Source organism: Fistularia commersonii, chromosome 16, assembly GCF_037954325.1.
Source record: "Fistularia commersonii isolate RoL2024-O1a breed Wild chromosome 16, RoL_Fcom_v1.0, whole genome shotgun sequence".
NCBI lineage: Eukaryota > Metazoa > Chordata > Actinopteri > Syngnathiformes > Fistulariidae > Fistularia > Fistularia commersonii.
In genome coordinates this window covers 3825841-3848161 of record NC_141299.1, presented here as the reverse complement: position 1 = coordinate 3848161, position 22321 = coordinate 3825841, and the positions used below count along the sequence as shown (strand labels likewise).

The window sequence follows — 22321 nt, the reverse complement described above, 5'->3', positions numbered from 1 at the left end:
CTTTGTTATAGTTGTATTTTTATTTTATATTCCTTTTGTGAGGGCGTGGATAATTTTCTTATCGCAATTTATAGTTACTGGTAAAGTATTAGTTTCATGATGATTTTGCATGTAGGAGCTAATTCAGTCTTGTCTAGTGATCACAGTTAAATTGAGTAAATGATGGAATAGTCATAGTGCATTGGTTAGGCCATATTTTACCGCCCTCGTGTGGAATACTGGAAATCCACTGCGCATGAAAACTCCTGTAGTTCTTCTGCCTCTGCATTCAATTTATTGCTAATTTAATGGTCATTTCTTGGTCATTTTTGAAACATTACTCCTTTTCTCAGACACTATCTTGATAAAATTGTTGATACTTTTGTAGGTACATGTACACTTTTAGCACTAAATCTAAAAAGCTCTCTAAATAATCTAAATGGTAACAAAATAGCGATCCACATAGGGTAAAATTATTATATACAATTTTAGATTGATTAGTTAAAAACAATCCATTGTATGATATCAAAGATGCACTTCAATGAATTCGGATATATTTACCAAGCAAAGGAGATGGAAAAGCATGTCTTTCTGCATCTGTCAGTCATTAAGAGGACAATATCTGCTTAAAAATTCTCATTTATTGAGTAAGCTCTTGACAGGCACAGCGGTGCAGCATTGTATTAAATCCAGTCTGCTGGCTTAAGTCAGTAAAAGGAGATCAGTCAATGTTGTATTCATGCAAAGAATTTGTTTCATGCATTTTGCAAAAGTTTAACCTCTTCCCTAAATTCTTCATGAATAAATATACATATTGTGGATGATAGATTTCTCAAACCTGCTACCATAACATCCTATTTATAAAACGTGCTCCATTTTTTTGTGCTTATAGATTTATGCTTATTCATCTCATATTCCTATGTGAAGGTGACATTAGTTGTATCTTTATTGCTAGGGCCATTTTAACCTTTAACTTACCACACCACACTGTGTGAAATCTGATATCAAATGAATTGGAAACTGAATGTAAACAATTCAGTTCAGGTCAAAATATCAACACTCTCGGAACATCTTTAAAGTTGTGATATAGTTCACTTTTTTTTGAAGTAGTGAATTGAAATTCATTGATGCAATCAAGTAGTTCCTCAATAAACAAGCTTGTGTGTATGTCATGCTGTGATTGACATTTTTTTTTGTAGAATAATGCGTATAAGTGAAAGTCATGAGGAGCACTTAAGAAGTTTCTCATTCAGTGCAACGACAGTCGGTACAAAGTGGCTTTCTGTGATAAAATCCCCGGCAATGATGTTTAGCGAGTCGACCCTGGAGCCGGGAGTTTGTTCCTTCACCCAGCTGAGCAGTGTTGGATATGTGGACACCACCAAGTCTTTTAGGGACTCCATTGGGTGTGTGCATATGTATTTCAGGTCTTCTGTCAAGTTAATTCCTGTGACAAAAAATCCCCCTGAAAAATAAGATAAAGGAAAAATGATACCAGACAGCTGACACAAAGACAATTTACATATAATAATTCCTTTATGTCGTACTCTCAGTTGATTACCTGGTCTGCCTAGTTTTTTCCTGAGTTCAAACGCCTCAATCAGAGCTTCAGCTTTGCATTTGTTTGCCCACCAGTATGGGATATGTGGCCACAGCTCACTGTGAAAGCTGGCGATATTGTCTTCATAGGACACGATCACTTGGTAGCCTAAAGCCCACAGGTTTCGAAGAGTTAAAACTTCCTGAAAAACAACAAGTAATGAGTGACTTGAAAACGTTCTTTCAGTTTTGCAACACAAGGCATTACTAAAAAACACCATACCAGCAGGCCTCTCGAACGTTAAAATAGCAAATTTTGGATTGACTTAGACTGAAACACAATTTCTGAAAATATTTTGAAAGTATATCTGCTCCTGTATTAACCAGTCACACGTGTGTTGTTGAGACTTAAAGCCTCCAGGCGACAAACACTGGACTTTGTACTGCCATAGAATGCAGTTTGTGTCCACTATTTAATTTCATGATGACTTCGAGATTTTATCCATCCAAATATGAATTATTTTTCAACCAGGCATGGCGTATGTCTCTGTGGAGGTTCTCAGTCATCCAGGTCATGGTCAATTCTTGTCAAAATCTTCTTGTAACAACTGGATTTGATTTTCTTCCCTTTAAGATATTACACCTCTTATCATGAAAAAAATACATATGTGATAGTCTCCATTATCCAGCAACACTCAGATCTGAATATTCAGGACCAAGCCTCTATATTTTGTAATCATTAAGGCTGAGGAACTTAAAATGCTAATGTTGCACTTTCCTTCTTACTTGCCTACTCAGAACAAAATGCAACGGCATGTAAATAAGAAAGTAGGTGTGAGCAAAGCTTTTGCGGGTATTTGAGAAAATGTTGCCTCAGCTTTCAGCGTTGAATCAGAAATACTTGTGACCATTAACTCGCCAAAGTCGGCTCTGTATCTAACACCTTTCTGTTTACCTCGTGCTTCGTGTATATACATCTATCTATATATAGATAGATATATAACAGGATATCATATCAGTGGGAATATTTCAAGGAGCAGAAGAATTCCCTAGAGTGCCACTGTGTATTGGAAACTATAGTATACCTCATGTCATGTACATTGTAATATTGAAGGCTTACCTGGAGTCACCTGGAGCAGATGTGTCTATATATACAATTGTATGCCTTATTTAGTTTTTCAAGGAGACTTCTGTGAGGAGATTGCCGGTTTTAGGGTCTTAGAAGAGGTGTAGACATACCGTTTTGGGGCAGAGTTTGGAGGTGAATACGTTGCGTATGGTAGTGAGAAGCACCATGTGGAGTTCATGGTTCAGGCCAAGGAAGTGGCTAAAGGAGAGGATGACCACCTCATTGGGATGGGCATCCAGCCACTCTCTGATGGCTATCAAAACAGTCTGGAAAACACAAGTTACTATTTAGTCTGTTTCAGAGGTAGAATATGAGGATGTTGGTTTTTACGGAATGGAACACGGCCAGTCCTGTAGATCTGTTCATGATAAATATCGTTTCCGCTCACCAGATGGCAGCTCTGCTGGATTGCAGCAGGGAAATGAAAGGAGTGATGTTTTATCTTGCATGTACACGTAAACCACTCCAAAAATGCTTTATAAGTGCTGCAGGATTTGCAGGGAAGAAGCTTTGAGGCCAAAGTAGCCTCAATGCATCATTAAAATGTAGTTATTTAGAGGCTTAATGCATGGCAACAGATTTATAGACATCTGATGAACTTCAATAGACAGTCAAAAGAATTTAAAAACAGTTTTATCCCCTGTTTTGAATAGAACTTGGCAGCAACACTGAGGCTAATATAAAATTAAATGATCACATTCTTGCTGGGGTACTTATAACAACATTGAACACTGCACCTATGATGTTGACTTTGCTAGAGGCCAAAGCAAGGACTTGATCTCCCCATCCAGTGATAAAGGTACTGAACTGGAATGTTTTGTTTCATGATATTAAATGTTCTCAGAGCAGATACTGTTGATGCTGCATGCTGTTACTTCACCTCCACAGTGAGTGTTGTGTAAACTCCGTGGTAAAAGTAAAGGTCAGAGGAGGTGTCGTTGGGTCTGTGAGCAATCCTCAGGTCACAGTATCTGACCCCGCTGTCCAGCTGCTGCTTTATCGTGAACTCCTGCAAGATATCGCATGCGGGATACCTCTTAGCCCAGCTGACTTATCAATCGTTACAGCTACCGAGAAAAAAAAAGATTCCCAAAAAAACTCAAGTAAAAAAATTGTGATCGATAAAAGCTGTTGAATACTTTTTCAACTTCTTTTACTTTTGCACATGAAAAATATCAGCTGATTTGTTGAAATATGGATGCCTTTCCTGCCCCCATAACCCAAGTATTGCCTCTAAAGACCCCGTCTCAGTTGGGCTCGGCTTCGAATAATAGTTCGACCACCTTAATTTCAGTTATTACCTGTGTTATGGCCCACTTGTATACAAAGGGGCGAATCAGGGGTTTCATGTATTTGTCCAGCTTCTGAAGCATATCTGGCTGGGTGAGGTCTACGGGGGATCTGTCGTTCATATCCAGACAGTAGGTTATTGCATTGTGGCTGCCTAAAAGGAGTCAAGATCAATAGAGGCGATCATTATCGTGGGCTCAGGTGTCTTGTGAGCGCTTAAAAGCACTTACATAACGCCAATAAAAAAAAAAAAAATTGCTTCCGACCTACCTGGAATGGCCAGGTGGTACAGCGGGATGTCCCACAGCGCACATGGCAAGTGACTCATCCAGCTATCAATGGGCAGCTGTCCCAGGCTCAGCTCCCCCGGCCTGGAAACAACCACAGAAGACATCCTAGGCAGCAGCGTCTGCTCGCATCAGGCAGCAAAAAGCTTGCAGAGGGGAGATGGTTCCATTTCCGGACAGAAGGGTGGGTGTTTGGGACAATAACTACACTCTAGCTGGGGAGAAACTTCTGTCTAGTAATCGATCAAACAGAAAAAAAAAAAAAAAAAAACCTTGAGCCGAATCGATAAAAAGTAAAAGATGCGATTAAAAAGAAATCGCCCTTCCCGAGACGGTGGGAAATGTCACGGGTGTACGTGAAACATGAATAACGAGTCGGAGATAAAGCCTTGACTGCGTCTTCCTCCCCGGCAGGCCCGTCCCGTTCCCTCCTCCACCTGCGCGTCCCGGGGCCGCCGGAAACCGCAGGCGTGCCGCATTTTTACCTCAAAGGTCGATCGTCCACATCGCGGCCCCACTGGGTGAGTTCAGTTGTAACGAGAAAAAGGCGAGTGAGTCCCGCAGTGGAGTGTGTGGATGCAGGCGGGAGGGGGAGTGGGAGTGGGAGTGGGAGAGGAGGGGGGCGCCGCGCCTGACAGATCAGCAGATGCAGAGCGGCGCGGCTTAAAGAGCCCACTCGATGTTTGGGTGGGTGTGGACTCGCCGCTCGGCTGACAGGCGGATGGGCGCTGTCCCGTTTGTGACGTAACAAAAGGTGCATCCCACCTGATCGATATGTAATTACTTCGAACTGATCCCACAGACAGGGTATGACATCTCTCCATAACTCATTTTGGTCTAGGGGTGCGACGTACGGCCTAATTTGATGTCAAGTAACCAGTAAAATTATTACCTAGAAGTAACACCAAGTCCAAATTTTTCCTTTGTTTTAGTGCAAATGAGGTAAACAGGTACATTATAAAAATCTATATGTAATGAACTGTTCCTCTAAAGAAAATACACAACGAATTAATATTAAAAATGAACATTAAAAAAGAATTCAATTACACCTTAAAAATGTTGTTGAGTTAAAAGAGAAAATGTTGTCACTGCTGGAAAATTTGCCTCTAGAATTGGTTAGAAAATTGATTGGTAGCATGTATAAGAAGAGGTATAATGTTTACAAGGCTAATGGTGGCTATTCTGGTTATTTAATCAATCTTTTTCATTTTGCCCTCTTTTTTTTTTTTGCTATCGTTTTTGTGGTTTTTATAGAAATAAGAAAAGAAAATACCAGTTTAACAGTGTCACAATGAATTTTGATAATTTTGAAAATTTGAAGCCAAAAGTACTGTACATTGCAAAGTTACTTTTTCAATTTTTTCCTTGCCTGTTTTTTTTTTTTGAAACCCACTGTATAAAACCCCCAGATGCATGTGAGAAAAAACACACAGGATGCATTAATACAAAGATTTAATTTCAGGCATGGGGCCACAAAATATTGTTCCAATGGCAGCAATTGGCTCGCGGGCCACAAGTCTGAGACCCCTGCTCCAAATGTATGAAACCATAACAATATGAGCGGCATCCCTTATGTCAAGTCAAATTTTTATTTCTGTATCGCTAAATCACAGATGACACTTTACATGTGGAGCAGGTCTGACTTCATTCTTTGAAATGATTGAGAGAAACCCAACAATCTCCCCATAAACAAACACTTGGCAACAGTGGTGAGAAAAAAAACTGTCTTTTACCGAGACAAAGCGGACGGCCTTCTATCTCAACCGGTCAGAGTAGGAAAAGAGAGCTAGGGGGAAGGACAGAGAGATAGAACGCAATAGTATGATGAAGCCGGAGGTGGTGCAGATGCTATCTTAACAAAATTAACAGTAGACAGTTGTGATGACAGTTACATGGTTGTAGCTGACGTGATGCTATTATAGTTTTAATATTCATAAAAGAAGCAATGGTGGACACCTGGCAGGACAGCTGCAGTAGATCAAGCTAATAATCCCTGGGAACCTGTGAAACGAGTGAGCTCGAGAAGGTACGAGGTCACTATCAAGCATATGAAGCAACAGGAGTGAGGATGAGATAGGAAGAGTGGGAGGAGTGAGTGCATGATGGGATATCCCTATGCAAAATAACCTAAGGTAGCATAACTAAGGGATAGCCTGGCCCTAATAATACCCCAAAAAGAAAGCTTTTAAGACTATTCGTAAACAGAGAGGGTGTCTGACAACCCCCAAAAATGTTGGGCGAGAGTTCACTGGAAGAGGAACCATTTTAACTTTTGACTGTAGTGTTTAAGTCATGCCCGGTGTGAAACATCATTTTAGAAAATCAAAGGAAATTGTCAAATTGTGTGTGTATGCTTTGAAAAATAACGAAAGAAATTATGGCCCAGTAACTGGCAAACATTTGTGTGTGTGTGTGTGTAACATCGTAAGCATCAGTAACCTCCCAGGACAGCGCGTTACATGACTGGTGCCTTGGCATACAAAAATATTATCATGGACATAATTATAATTATTAATGTAAGTAGTTTTTGTAAGGAGAAAAAACAATTATTTCATTCCTTTAACTGTGGACTTTGTCTTTTCCTGATCAGAAATAACAGGGCACATGAATGTACATTTGATGTATATTCCAATAATAACATTTAGACTTGAACATTTCAAGTTCTGCCATCCCATTGCTGTCCAATGAATCCTGAACTTGTACCATTCTCTCTCATCGGGCTGTCCTGACAAGTTATCGAAGACTCTCCAGCTTATTCAGAATGCTGCTGCACATGTTCCGACAAGAACTAGTATGAGAGATCATGTAATAATTTATCCTATATTAATCCCTGTGAGGAAATTCGCTCTCTGCAATGAGCCCATTATGGATGAACCATGAGCAGTAGGAATGTTCGGTTCTAAAGACGATTAATCTACATCCTGCGCCACGCTTCAATGATCAGCCTCTCTGCACCAGCTCTTACTCTTAAATTCAGAGTAGAATTTAAAATCCTTCTCCTTACCTATAAAGCCCTAAATGGCCAGGCACCATCATATCTCAAAGAAGTCTTCGGTCAAATCCCTATACTTCCAGGATGCAGGGCTATTATGGTTTCTAAAAACAGAATGGGGGCCAGAACATTTAGTTACCAGGCTCTTGTCTTCTCACAAGCTCCTGGGTTCCCAGGAGGCATGGCTTGATCTACTGCAGCGGTCCCCAGACAACCACCAGTGTTATTTCTTTTATGAAAATTAAAGCTATCATTTTATTACCACGTAAATGTCAGCGCTACTGTTATTTTTAGTGAGATATTGTTTGAGCCTGCCTCCCCCCAACTCTCATACCCCCGCTGTCTCTGTCACTTTTGCTTTCTATTTTTCTGTTCTTCTCTCCAGCTATCTTTCTACTCCAATCCGTCAAGACAGAAGGCTGCCTAAATGGAGCCACGGTTTTCTGTGCTTACTCTTAGGGGAATGTCGGGTTTCTGTCATTAATTTCAAAAAGAGCGGTCCAGACTTGCTTTATGTGGGAAGTGTCATCAAACAACTGTGTTGTAATCTGACGAAATATCATAAACTCTGACTTGACTTGGCATAAACTCGCAACATCAAATCACATTACTGCCTTAACCTGCTCAAACTCCCCCTTCACTTTGGACTTGAACTTTTTCTGCACCTAACAGTCCACCATTGGATGCTACAATATTATCACTTTTTTTTTTTTGCTTCTTGAGCAAATTTCATTAATTGTGACATATAGGTAGTAAATAAGTATGCAGCTAGAATTGTTTGTGCAGTCGGCAGGACCCTTTCCCTCTAAAATAGTCAGCTTTTTTGGGAGTCCAAATAAATGTTGAGTAAAGACATTGCTTGATGGCATCTTTAAGATATCAGATTGATGGGAATGGGCTGAAAGGAGACAGAAAATATGATGCCTCTTCCAATAACTCGGACAACTTACTGTGTATGTTTGTATTCAGAGCAGTCAGTTGGCTTTTTGCTTTCCAGTTCAAAAAATTGGATTTCAGTTGAATAAATCTAAAAAGGAAAAGTCTTTCGTTAAGTTCATGCTATGTTCGGACCTGGCAGGTTTCATTTCCCTGCTCTCAAATTAAGAGTTTTTCATTTCACTCACCTTCTAAGGACTGTTTGAAAATGTCCGACATTTTAACAAATGCTACAGGCGATGTCTCGGTCCCCTTTCACTTGGGATCATATCGCTGGGCATTGGCACCAGATCTAAAAAGGACTACAGGCCTAAGTAACCTACAACAATGATTTTGTCAATCCTTTGTTTTGTTTTTAAACAGTCGAATTGGAAAAGATTGGTGTGTTGTCTTTTTACCTCCCCCCCTTTTTAAAGATGACCTACATTGCTGGTAACTGGGTGATTAATACATTTTATATATTGTTGCATTAAAGAACTGACGTCCTTGAAGCACCGTATCAGACCAGACGTTCTTCGCACTTCAGTGAGTTTCTTTGGTGAAATTGATAAAGTGGTTTCTTTGCAGAAGTCCTGGCAAATTGAATTATCAGCAGGTCAATAAACTCTAAAAGAGAAATAACCAGTGTGGCGAAGCAAACTACACAATGTGCTGCTGACTTCAGCTTTAACTACAAACACTGCCTTCTAAATTTGTCTATGTGTGACTTTTCATGGTGTATATATGGGCACATTGCAGCAAAACCCCGGTGAAGCAAGAAGTACTGACATTAATGATGGCTGTATTGCACTGAGGTGTTCCGAGCTGCTTTGCTGACACATTTAAACCGAACAGTCTGCTCCTTTTTTTTTTATAGCCAGAGTCTGCGGGCTATAAATCGGGACCCATCGGTCAGCTGATTTCAGACCTATCAATATTTTAGATCTAATACGATTATCTGCAATCTTAGCAGGGGCACAGCTGGGCACTTGTGTTGTTATGACATTGATACCACAAAGTCAATACTGCTGTGTGTTGCACACATACAGAGGATTTAAATTGCATTGCTGTAAGACCCACGGTGCAGAATCATAAACAAGGTTAAGACACAGACTAAGAAAATGCATAGCATTCAAAGTGACAGTAGTAAAAAGTACAGATACGGAGTTCAGAGATGTGTTAAAAGGAGAAAGTGAACTATGGATTTTTAATTGCTGTCCTGATTTAAATAGTAACAACACCAGACACATATTGTTTTGTTTAATGCTAGATTTTTAATGGACTCTCTCTTTTCTTCATGGTCTTTCCTGATATTATTCTGTAACACATTAAATTGATGTTCAGCATAGCTAGATGTGACAGAACTCTTATATGTGTTAAAAAGAAAAAAGAAGGAAAGAAAAACAGTTGCTTCACTGAAACCAGAATTAATATCTCTTAAATCTGGTTATGTGTGGGCTCCATCTTTCATGAAGTGCAATTCCCCTTAGAGATGGTGTCAGTGCTTTAACACCCATGTCCTTTCATTCAGTACGACCACATCTCTCCATCAAAGTTGTTTAGAGAACTAATTTGCAATTTTCCCTTTCACTTACCACTAACCTCACCCTTCCTGTGATAGCGCTTGCCGCCACGTCATTGATTTAGGTGCGTTCATCTACACAAAGAGCACACGCTAAAAAGTTCGTTTTCAAGTGTCAGCCTTTATTGTTTCACTGTAAATCAGATCACCGAACGTTTTGATGCACCAGTTTTGGTAATTTACCGTCTTCTCTGGTTACAGTAGGGCAGCACCAAACAGAACAGTAAAGCTTTGTAAAACTGTGAAATGTATGCCCACAATGTTTGACCACTGGGCCACAACAAACACTCCGCTTTCATGAATGAAAACCGATTCAAGATGTAGGGCAGGAGATTCATGTTGTATTTCTGGTCCAGTGAACATGAAATGCTCAATGTCTGTATGCACAAATTTGGTCAAATTATAATCTTACTGGTTCCACGACTTATTCTATTAAAACTATGTTTTTGTACAGTCCTTTAGTTTAAAGACACCATTTGAAAACATTGACGTTAACAATGAACACAGTGTCTTACTCTTTTTTTTTTTCTTCATCTTTGTAGGCAAAAGTAGTGCATTAAAAAGGTACTGGATTGATGTCAAATTGCAGGCAGTGATATTTCAAATTACACAATAATACCCAGCATTGGTGAGACACTTTAGCCAAGGTATTTTTGTCATGAAGTCACAAATAACAGTTAAGACAGCAAATAAACCTTTTGAAACATTTTTGATTTAGATGACTGAAGTGAGAAGACCTCCGACAGTAAATCACCTCTCTTTACTGTTTACTAAACCTTTGAACACAATGACACCAAAAGTGCGTAGGAGTATTTATGAGCAAAGAAAAAATGATTTCTTTTGTTATTTATTCTTTTTTAAATCAAAACATTCCTTGAGAAATGTAAAACAAATTCGGTTTTAGCTCTTTGCAGAGCTGAAAAAAAATATAATTACAATATTGGGAAGACTGCTTTTGAAAATCTATGCATACCACAGTATCTGCCTTGATATGAAAAATCTATCATCAGACAACACAAGTTAAGTGAGTGTTGCCGGATTCTCGGGAAAGGAAAAGATGTGATACCTAATGAAGACTCACATTCAGACCGATTTTAGTGAAAATTTGCACATTCTTTGTGGGTCATATTGCAAACTGCTTTTTTCGGTTGATTTTTGAGCAATTTTGAGTTGAATGTTAGGTCCTTTCTTGCTAAATTTCAGAAGATTTCCAGGTGATATTTGAAGTCTCTTGGCCCCCTAAGAATTTTTTGCAAAGATGGTCAAAAAAGAGAAGAACAGGACACCTACTGGACTATTATCTCAGCCGGAATGTGGCTAAAGAGCACATCTCAATTTTGCAATATATAAAGGACAAAAGAAATCATGATACAATATCACAGATTACATTTGAAATATTTCCATATATAATGCAAAGACCTAGATCTGTAAGAAAACAGGTTTGAGTGTTAAGAGAGACATTGTGTTGGAAACACACGCAGCGGATGTTAGCACTCTCCATCAGTCCGGGCCACGGTGTCATTGTAGTTTCAGGAGTGAAACTGTGATTTGGTTACATGCCAATTTTACGTACAAATGCTGGAGTCAAAGTCAAATCAAAATATATCTGGGTTGTTGTATTTAAATACAAAAATCGAGTTTATAATTGCACTGCTGACCGTAATGAAAGGCTAGTATGAAAATCTCAGATTGACAATTGTGTTGTTTTTGGACCAACTTTGAAACAGAGGTTGTTGACACCAATCCCAATCATGTTCACAGCACCATCAATACTGAGGTCTGGTCCCTGACAGAGAAACAGCACCAGAGATTGAAGAGAGATGGGAAGGAGGGAAACTAACAGCCGTCACCTCTGCATGTGGTGTCTTGAGCTCAGCTTCTCTCGACTGATCCCTTTCTGACATTCCTTCCGGGCAGCGTCCAGCTGCGGCAGCCCTACCTGTTGCTGACGCCTCCCTTTGGCCTCAGGCTCCGAGTCACTCAGCTCCAGGTCGGGACAGTATCCGTCACTGTCGTGGTACGATCGCAGGCTTTTTGCTTTGTGTTCGGACATGGGTTTTACCCAAAGCCTCTCTTTTGCCGAGGTCTTACAGGAAAGTTTGTCAGAGGCTCGCAGGTCCTCCGTGGTCCGTACTAAGTTTATAGTTGCTTCCTTGAAGGACCTTCCAAACTGCTCTATGGCAGACTTGCGAAAACTGGCCTTGTCAAGAACATCATTTGAGTCTTGGTCGCTGGCTGTCTGGCAGGAACTATCCTTCTGAGCTACTAAATTATCTAGAAGACCATTAGATTTGGCGATGCACGCTCGCTCTTGGTCAAGTTTGCCGTTGCTGTTGGAGGAGTGGCCGTGGAGGGCCGCGTGCAAGGCTAATGGTTTGCCACTTGGCTTAGCGGGTAAAGCCGAACCGCTTAAGTGGCTCGAGGCGGCCAGTCGGCCGTTGGAGCGCTCCTCTCTCCGATTACGGCCGTGCAGCTGCGGTTTTCCCTGACCCAATCCTTCAGCATGTTCTGTCACATTCCCGCTGTTGTCCGGGCAGAGAGGCCCATTGCCAGATTTGGAACTAGGATGCCCGTTTCCAATATTGGAGGCTTTGGGCATTTTTAGCTTCAGTGTTATCCTTGGGGTTGGACGGGAAAGAAGAGTCTCCACTGGGAATGAACCAGGAAGGCCTTCAGACAAAGACAAACAGTGTTTCAAACACTATTCAACCAACAAAAATTGAGAAAGAAAAGAGCATATTTGGGAATCCTCTGTTACAAAAAACAAACAAACCAAATATTTGGTACAAGTGGCTTACCGGCTGAGAATTCCTGGTTCATAAGCTTCACGTGCAGGTTAAACATCTGCTCCTGAGCTTTACTCTGCAGCAGTTTCAGCTTCTCCCGCCGACTCACCATGTAACACAGATTTCTCACCTGACCAATCAAACAAACACCCTCAGTTTAAAACATAATGATTATTAATATCCTGAGGATGTCACGCTTATATCTGAGTAGTTCTGACAAATGTGCTTCCTATGTTTTTTGGCATCAATGCATGAGTCATTCAATTCATCTCAGTTTTGTCCTGGATTGATTACTTACCCACCTCTAATTTAAATCCTTTACGACTTTTATCACCTTGCAGATGATTTCTCCCTCTCTTTCTCGAGAAACTTACATAGACATCGTGGCTTGAAATATAGTGCACGTCTGGAAATATTCCCAGATACAAGGTGATATCAAGTTGCAGATTTCTCTAAAAAAAGATGAGTGGCCTTGGCAGAGGTCTGTGTTTTCTTTTTTTTTAATACACTGTGTTGCTCTGATTTTAGCCTGGGATAAATGTTTTTCTTGAAATCAAGTACAGTCCCTTTCTCACCCTCACTTCTCAGGCTATACCTATATTACACACCTATATTACCATACCTATTTAGACAAGACACAACCAGAGGTGTTCTTTTATTTTATTTTCGTTTATGTTTTGTGTCAGTCCTCAGAAAAGAACATAGAGGACCTTGTATCTCAGTAACAGATATTAATATATATATACTGATAATAACTAATTTTACATCCGGACTTCTATAAGTGTCTGATCAAAAAAAAAAAATCTCTGCAGACATCATCTATAGTCTTAATGAAGTTGACCGAGTCATCAAAAATGTTTTTAAGAAAATATTCTCTCAGTGACGCCACCTCTGATTTTCCTTTCCTTGAGAAATGCTACATTTATACACCTTTAACAGGCATGTTTAAAAAGTGGGACACACTTGGTTTACTTGTGTACCTGACACGAGATTTTCCATACCTAAGCAGATAACATGACGCACACTGATTCATGACAGTTCCACCTCAGTACTGTCCTGCTGATTCTATAATTAAAACAGTCATTTTTCTAAATGTATACCTACTGAGAGTTGAATAATTTGAGTGGCATTAAGTTCACATATAGACAGTAGAATTGAAAATAGCTCTGGGGGAAAAAAAAAAGTCAATACCAGAGAGAACAAGATAACAATGCAGTAGAAGAATAGCACCCACCCTCTCTAAATCCTGTCGCAGGTGCATGAACATCCGCATGCGTGTATGAATGCTGTCCTCCTGAGGCTGCAGCACCAGATTCTCCTCCTCCTCTTTAGGGGGCAGCAAAGCTTTGTTAAAGTTGCTTTTCCTCTTCAGCTTCCAGTACTGATAAATAAAGTCCACTCGGTGCTGAGCGAGCCTGAGGTCCCGTGCTAGCTCCTCCTGGTGGATTAGAGTGTAAAATTCCTCCTCTAGCTCCTGCAGCCTCTGTGCTCGCTGGCCCACCTTCTCCGCCTCCCCGGGAGCTTTAGAGCGCGCTGGGCTCAAGCCTGCTTCGCCAGATTTGGATTTGCTGTGCTTGAGGCAGTAAGACTTGAACTTGACTTCATCGCCTTCATCAAGGATGGTCTTCATCTCCAAGCTGTGCTTGAAGGCACATGTGACATGGAAAGGGGTGGTGCAGTTCTTCACTGAGCACTGCGAACAGAGGAAGCTGCTACTGGGATTTGCAGGATTACGGTGGAAGTTAGAGTACATCTTTCTTCACCTCTCTAAATAACCTGACTTACATGATCTGTTTCACAACTAGTTCACCGTGTTAATGTTTGTGTAGCAAAAAAAGGCGTTATGGAACAATATTTCATTGATGCTATAACATAATATGCCAAATATATCATCTTATTAATAGCTATTTTGCTTTGATCAAATATTATGATGGGTCGCTGCATCTTTTTCCTTTGGCTTGTTTTATGCTGACGCACAGAAAAATGTCTGGGGTGGGAGAGAAAGTGAGAGAAGATTCCTGTATTTTACACATGTGGATATTTTTTCCCCAAAGGAACTTAACATTGCTGACTACACAAGTGTAAATTCAAAATATCCAAATTATTTGAGGAGAGCGCTTACGCCTCACTGCAAGAAGGTCCTTGGTTCAAGTCCAACTATGGCTTTTTTGTGCGGAGTACATTCCAGTTTCTTCCCATAATCCAAAAATATGCACTTTGTTAAATGAAGACACTAAATTGGCCATTGGTGAGAGTGAGAGTGAATAGCTGTGTGTCTTCATAAGTGGTCTCGTGATTGGCGATTTGTCTAGCGCAACGGTGGGCAATTATTTTGGCTGGTGGGCCACATTTCTTATTAAATTCTTATGCACGGGCGAACTAGGTATCATGTAAATTGAACAAAATGAAAACTGCAATTTAAATATTGAGGTTTTTTGGGGCATTTTATTTCAACTTTAAAATTATGAATGATCATATAAATGTACTGACATGATTTTGTATGTAATATCCATACAAAATTAAACAAATGGGGGGGGGGGGGGGGTTTCTAAATTCAATATTGATTGAAAATTCTCATTAAAATATTCACAGAAAGTAGTTTGGCGGGCTGGACGTAAAATGGCCAGGTCTGGTCTAGAGTGTACCCTGCCTCTCGCCTAGTTTTATCTTGAATTGGCTGCAGCTCCATGACACTGTGTGCAGGATAACCGCTATACACAATGAACAAATTTGTAGATATTGGCTATATGATAAATTACTTTTAAAGTTTTTCTTTATTTTTTTTTTTTAAGTGTACAAGTCTCTGGAGTAGAGCACAAAGATTTAGTAGCCAGTTCAAAAGGAGGGAGTTTGAATAATATCAGCGCATAGCGGACAGAATCGGACTCACCTGAATGCAGGCACCGGTTTTCATCTTACACAAGCTGCAGATGAGAGACCAGCGACTTGGTGGGATGTGAGAGACTTTGGTGATGGGCTCCATCCTCTCAGGACAGGCAATGCTCACCTACAGGGGTGTCGTTCGCACAGATTATTCAATATCTACCGCTTACTGATGTTGCAAGGTGTGGCAAAAATATGCGATTTCAATCACCTCTGGTATCCACAAGGCACAGCTGACGTGCGCCCACTTGGTGCCTGCACGCGTTGCCTTCATGGCGCCACCCTTCTGGGGACACAGGAGGCACTGGGGGTTGATGCCAAGGACACACGTCCGGCAGAGCCAGTTTCCAACAGGCACTTTGACGATACCATAGCACGCCTGCAGGCGAGAAACAGGGTCAGATGCTTTGTGCCTGGTGGATGTTCTTAGTAATAAACATAAGACTGGCAATCACAATCTTCCTACACTGGACAGCAACAAGTCACCAATTCTTATAGCTTATACTTATGAAGTATTTCCATTTCCCCCCACAAGAATTTTCTAATGTACAGTTTTTATCTGTTTAAAAGTTGACACACAAATTTTGAGGCTAAATATGGCATAAAGAATAAGGAGAACTAATTTTCACATCGCACGGCAGTGAAAATGGTGAAATACTGCTATTTACATACATACATACTGCGAGATCAGTGAATAATGATGCTTGAAGACTTCCTTTTCAGTCTATTTGTCATGGATATAAAAACAAGCATGGCCTAACGCGCAAGGTTTGTAGAACGCATTAAATTTGGCATGCCTCTGTAGTTTTAGGCCCATTTTGTGACTTTACAATCTGTAAGTTTTTATTTAAAAGTTAATCTGTTAATCTTTTGATTGTGAAATCACAAAAACCGGCAAATGAAATTTATGGCACATTCCTTGAAATATCTTTTGTGTTAATATTTGCAAATCTTCAGTCAGGGGCGAGAGACATTGAAAATAGTTTGAAATACATTTTTGGCAGTTCTGCTTGAACAAACACTGAACTGATTAATGGATTATAAATAGTTTGACGACTCATATTCGTTTGATCAACTAAATCTCTGAAATTCCTCTGCTTGACAAACTCATATGACAAGTATAAATAGAAGTATAAAATGTATGGTCATTTTGGACCAGGGCAAGACTAAACAACCCTCCTATCCTAAAATAAATTTAAAAGAAATAGTAGTTATTAAAATGACAAAAGTGAAGTATACAGGCATTAAAATATCTTGGCACATATACTGATATGAGTACCAACATTTTATGACTCAACATGTCAAATACTAATTTCATAAATGAAGAGAACAGTTTTTGACAGTCTGAATAGGAACATGGAAACAACTGGATGCTGCTGTAACGTATTTTAGTTAAATGTGGGGACCTGCAACATAATAGCTTGCTTTAACCAAAACCAGAGTCTATCAAACATTATTCCTTGCTCAGGCACAATTAGAGAAGAATTTTGAGGATGATCAACCAACGATTTTATGACATTTTCTGTAAATCTTGAGTTTTTCTCAATAGCGTAAGCTAAATAGATCCATAAATCCCCCCAAATGCACTTGACTACTTTTACAAGACAGAAGACTAAATTGGTGAAAAATAACATTCCATTTGGCCATTAATTAAAAACAAGCAAGAATTTATTCAAATATTATTAACAGACAACAAGGAAGAAAATATTTGAAAAATTAATGAGAGAAAAAAAAAAAAAAGGTGTGCTTGTGCTTACCTGGTGCACACAAATGTTGCACTTGTCGCAAAACACCATGTCATTCCCTTCCTCGCTGTCAGGGGAGCGGCACACGTCGCAAATGACATCCTCATCATATTCGATCCCCAGGCCCTCCACTGTCTCGATGGCGTGCTTCATGTTGTCGTGACACTGCCTCTCCAGGGCCTCCATTGCGCGCTCCATCGTCAACTCATCCAGCGGCTGCTCTCCTGAGAGACGGACAAAGAAACAAACCGCGCATGGTAACCGAGGGCGCCGGCGAACTGATCGTTTACGTTCTTATCTTTCTTTCTATCTATCTTTCTTTGTACTTGTGAAGCGTCTTTGAGTGTCATGAAAAGCGCGATAAAAATCCCATGTATTATTATTATTATTATTATTACTATTATCTCCCGGTGTGGGAACCGGACAAACACTCGCTGGGAAAGTACAATGAGCATCTTAGCGAGTTATCTTTTACCCATGCGGTCAAGCTCTTTGTTGAGAGCGTGAAGCCAGTAGAGGTCCATGTCATCCAGATCGTAACGGCACATCGCCTCCGCCAGCTCCTTGATGTTGATGTATCCCGGCTCGGTTGACTCCAGGACGGAGACTTGGATGTACTTCCTCTGGTGGGAATAGAGGACTTCCTTGGGCTGCTCTGCAATAATCCTGTACATCAGACACAGGGGCAAAAGCAGTTTGTGTGTCAAATCCTACCGTGTCGGGTCAGAGAAACTCTGCCGAGAGCACGACGATAGCTTATTCTGACCTGACTGACGGCACGGGGATGGTGTCTGGACTCGCTAGCACCTGGACTCCTTTCTCCCACTCCTGCTTCCAGGTGTCAGCCAGTAGGTAGTAATCCTCTGGGGAGACATGGTGGGAGTCTGGCAGTTTCATGGCACTGATCAGGTCTTTTCTGAACACCTAGGTGACAGACTTTTAGTTAGATACTCGTCCTGATGGTCGACGGCACCGTACGTGAGGGTGAGGGAACCTTACTTCAGCTGGTTTCTTGGGGTTGGAAGTGGGGGTTCCTGAATTACTGCCATACTTGTTGTAAGAGCAGAAAGAGGTCGAGGGACCTGAACATAGAAGGAGCGGCGTTAAAATCGTCGTTTCGAAAAAAAACCCAAGAGATAGTTTGGGAGTGATTTTTGATGGATGACTTACTCTCATTGTCCGAACTGTCGCTGCTGCTCGAGGACCTGAGACGTTTCATCCTGTAACACCCTGCAGGGAAGAAAAGCGGCAGAAAAGGCTCAAATAAGTACATTCATAAATATTATAAACATTTTGACAAAGGAAAAATTTTTCAAAATACATCATTCAACAAAGACCAACTGAGGTGGAAAGAGACACCAGTTGGTTTTCCGTATAAATGTATTGTGAAGTTGAATTCAATCCAACAGAAAATATACACAACGGGTGGATGAAATCCCAATAGTGTATCTAAATAAGGAAAAAAAAAAGTCACTTACCATTAATTTCAAAATGAAAAGCATGCTAGTAGTTTCCTCCAATATGATAACCACTTAATATCATCCCTGAAAATAAGAAATATTTCTTGGTCAAACAAGCAGCACACATAACTGTAAAAGTGTGAAATAGTAATATATACAGTGACAGCTTCATTTTATCTACAAACATGAGGGCTAAATCAGGGTTTCCACTTGTTTCGGGGGTATTTTCTATATTTCTAACCAAAATCCAGCTGGTCCGTCGGACAAGGAATCTCATACAATTTTCTCTGTGAACGAAATGAAAAGGAGGTCATATTTGTTTAGGCTGCAAGTTTTGATTGTTTGAGTGATCAGAATTTATTTAGATTGCTATTTTCATTAATTGGATGGAAATGTCTTAGCACTGTAAGAAGAGCCGTAGTAAATATGTATAAAAAAAAACAAGGACAACTCAAAACCCCTATTTGTTTATCTCAGGGAAAAAAAATACATCAACATTATTTTCACCAAACTACCACTGGTATAATCTGAACATGTATTTTAACACAAATCGGCCCTTAGATATGGTAACGTTATTGGCTTAACTAACAGAGGTTTTCCGAACAATGCTTCCAAAGGACTATCACCTTCTCCTGACATTTTTGACAGTTTTTCCTTGGAAAAAAAAAAACATTTCCAGTATACTTGAGAACCTTAGAATTATTTAAGAGGCCACCTGGAAAGAAAATAAGATTGCACTTAACGCTGAGAAACTATCAAACAGAACGTTTTGGTTTGGTTTTTTTTGACTTGTAACATTTTGACCCTAAATGAAAATTTTGGATAGATGGAAAACAGGGCAGACAGACCGAGTATTTGTCTTGACTCTGCTCAACCACTGGGATGAATCAAAGTCTCAAAATACCGAGAGGCTTTAAGCTCACAGTAGCTCCCATACAGTATGCTGTTTCAACAGACAGGACATGCCTCGCATTCCCCATGAGGACAGGAGGGGTGGAGTGCATGAAACATCTCACTTCATACGAAAGACTAGGGGAAATGATAAATGTAAACTTCAGTAAAATTGTACAAGAACATGTTTGTAGTATCAGGCGCTCCTGAGCCTGCAGTTGTGTTAACCACAATGTGTGTTCATAGTAATAAACATTCATGCATGGAAACAGTTCACGAATACCCAAGGATCTGTTGCGTAAAAAAAAAACACGGATGTTTCTCCGCTAAAACGCTCGGGCTATTTTTAAGATAAAATTACACATTGCAAAGCGACCTCGAAACACCTGGAATCTGCTTGTTGAATTGAATGTTTCCATTCCATGCACACTCGGTCTTTCATCACCGATAGATGAATGAATGATACAGAGAGAAAATGAATTCTGGACATGGATATCTTAGGGTAATTTTGTTTGTATTTCTTTAGAGGATTTCTTTTTAGTTACTATGAGTACATTTACATTTGTTTAACAATATCACACACATGGGATCATTGATTTATTAATCAATGATCTTGCAACACCTCTACCCGTTTATGTCTTGTGTACTGAAGGAAGGCCCAATCTCAGCTAAGGAAATCCCTGACTGAGTCTCTAAGCACGTAAAAGCACCTTGCTACCTTCTACATTCAGGAGATACCAGGGATTTGGGGGTGTGAACATTAACAAAGGAAACAACCAAACTGAAGTAAGCTTTGTTTCAAATAGTCAAAAGAAATGGGGACATAAGCATCTTGATGCCACCTGCTGGGCAGATAGAATTGTTCAATTCTTCACAATTGTTTACCACAGGGGTGTTAATAAAGATGATTTCAATGAAAACAACAATCGGGAGCAACAAATTGAAGTTAATCAAAAAGTCGTCTTTGCATCAGTTTGATTGGTACCACTTAAAAGTAGCGTGTACCTGTAAAAACTAAACAACACACATGAAGTATGATATTATAATCTACTATCACCACCAGGTCACAGCACCGATTTTGGTCTGTGGGTTAGGTGTGTGTGTGTGTGTGTGTTGTGTTGTGTCAGCGCTGGATTGTGTTTGTCAAACTTGACACTTGCAACTAGGACTTTCAAAATCATTACTTTATTGATGACAGCACACGAATATGTGACGCCGACCTCAATTTATCCAATATGGTCAAATTATTATGGCAAATAAAAATGATTACTAGCATTTTTAATAGATTCTCAAAAAAAACAAAAAAAAAACTTCACCATCTACTGAACATCACTCTGCAATATGACGACAAAGAAGTCCTGCTAGCTGTAAAATAGCTGTCTAGTGCTTGAGGCTTTTTACCGTATTAACTGCAAACGTGGGATAAAGTGTTTTGTGACAATAATAACGTTTGTGTTGGTTATTTCCGGCATACATTTTGAAACCCTTTCCATTGCAAGTGGGCTTGAATTTCTTCCCTTCTCGATCTTATGTCTGGGTGTTCTGTCCTTGGGATGCATCAGTCTTTGCCTCAGCAAACTCTTCACCACCAAGCCAAAAACCACAGGACAAGAGGAAACAAACGTCAAGACATTGTCATACCATACATTGCTGGTATTTCGGAAAAAACTTCATACCAGTCTGGGGCAAAGACTGGTGATAGTTATATATGGAAAACAAAAAAATCCTCACAGCCCATTCAAACTGAAAAAGTCTCTTAGATGAACGTTTAAACATACTCAGGGAGAGGAAAAAAAAAAAACAGTGCCGTGCCACAAAAAGATTTAAACAAGAATTAACCATGACCTGGATAACAGAGAACTTCCATGGACATTTTCGGAGGAATTTGTAGACCAAAAAACATGAATTGTGACAGAACAAACTATAATGCCATGACACATAATAACAATAGCTACTATGTTTACATTCTGTACTGTAGCTTGGGATAATTGGGTCATTTACCAATAATGTTACAACATCCGTGCAAAAGGTGCATCAGAGTTCATTATTACAGATCTTTTAAGAACCGGTGTGCACACCTGCTGGTCAAATCAGCAATGGATTCGCTTCACCTCCAGGTAACTCAATGTGTGTCCACTCAACTTTTGCTGTATATGTTTTGTTTACCTTTCTGTAATCATGTTTTTACTGCTTTACATGGGTCTCAAATTCATTGCAAGTATATTGGGTTGAATAAAATTACACAAGTGCCCTTCCCAGTTCGTATTGGCGCCAAACACACACACACACACACACACACACACACACACACACACACACACACACACACACAAACACACACACAGGCCTGTTCTGCAGTCTCCGTGGAGAAATCGAACATGGGCGCCACCATCATACAAAGATGTCACTTCCTCGTGCAATTAAGAATAGTTATGTAGCTCAGCTGGGGCTAGATATAAATATACATATGTAAAATCGCTATGCTCGGGACGGGCTCGGATTTAAAGGGCATAGAAGTAGAAATAGTCCGGAGAAAGCGGAAAGGGAGTGGGCCCCGTGGCCTGGATAAACCACTCAGGGCAAATCCTGGCACACCGAGCGCCACTGAACACACCGAGCATATTGTTAGCATTCCCTCCATCTTACCTTCTAACTCTACCGTCCGTTCCACCTCGCTATTTATCCCTCCGTAATGTCATCAGCATTAAGAACAAAAAAAAAACTGCGTCTGTGTCTGAAACGGGTTAAATGAATGCAGTTTGTATTCCGCCACAGTGGGAATCTCCGGGGTCGCAATCTGTCCACCACCACGGCACAACAGCTCTATTGTACCGCAACTCCCG

General features: G+C 40.2%; 2 protein-coding genes across 2 annotated transcripts; both read right to left on the bottom strand.

The window, feature by feature from the left end:
* Window positions 1-602: 602 nt before the first annotated feature.
* On the bottom strand, window positions 603-4984 carry plcxd1.1 (phosphatidylinositol-specific phospholipase C, X domain containing 1, tandem duplicate 1). The gene is made up of 7 exons (XM_086162189.1): window positions 4710-4984; window positions 4208-4308; window positions 3949-4091; window positions 3528-3656; window positions 2758-2913; window positions 1541-1721; window positions 603-1444 (listed from the first exon to the last, which is right to left on the bottom strand). Exons 1-7 carry the CDS (start codon window positions 4982-4984, stop codon window positions 1200-1202), a joined length of 1230 nt encoding a protein of 409 aa, XP_086018315.1. The 3' UTR covers window positions 603-1199.
* A 4830-nt stretch (window positions 4985-9814) lies between these two features.
* jade3 (jade family PHD finger 3) lies at window positions 9815-22259 on the bottom strand. The gene is made up of 12 exons (XM_086161117.1): window positions 22125-22259; window positions 18606-18671; window positions 18298-18357; window positions 18127-18209; window positions 17894-18051; window positions 17603-17793; window positions 17140-17351; window positions 15594-15761; window positions 15390-15506; window positions 13734-14192; window positions 12512-12629; window positions 9815-12383 (listed from the first exon to the last, which is right to left on the bottom strand). Exons 3-12 carry the CDS (start codon window positions 18344-18346, stop codon window positions 11560-11562), a joined length of 2379 nt encoding a protein of 792 aa, XP_086017243.1. The 5' UTR covers window positions 18347-18357; window positions 18606-18671; window positions 22125-22259; the 3' UTR covers window positions 9815-11559.
* Window positions 22260-22321: the final 62 nt, after the last annotated feature.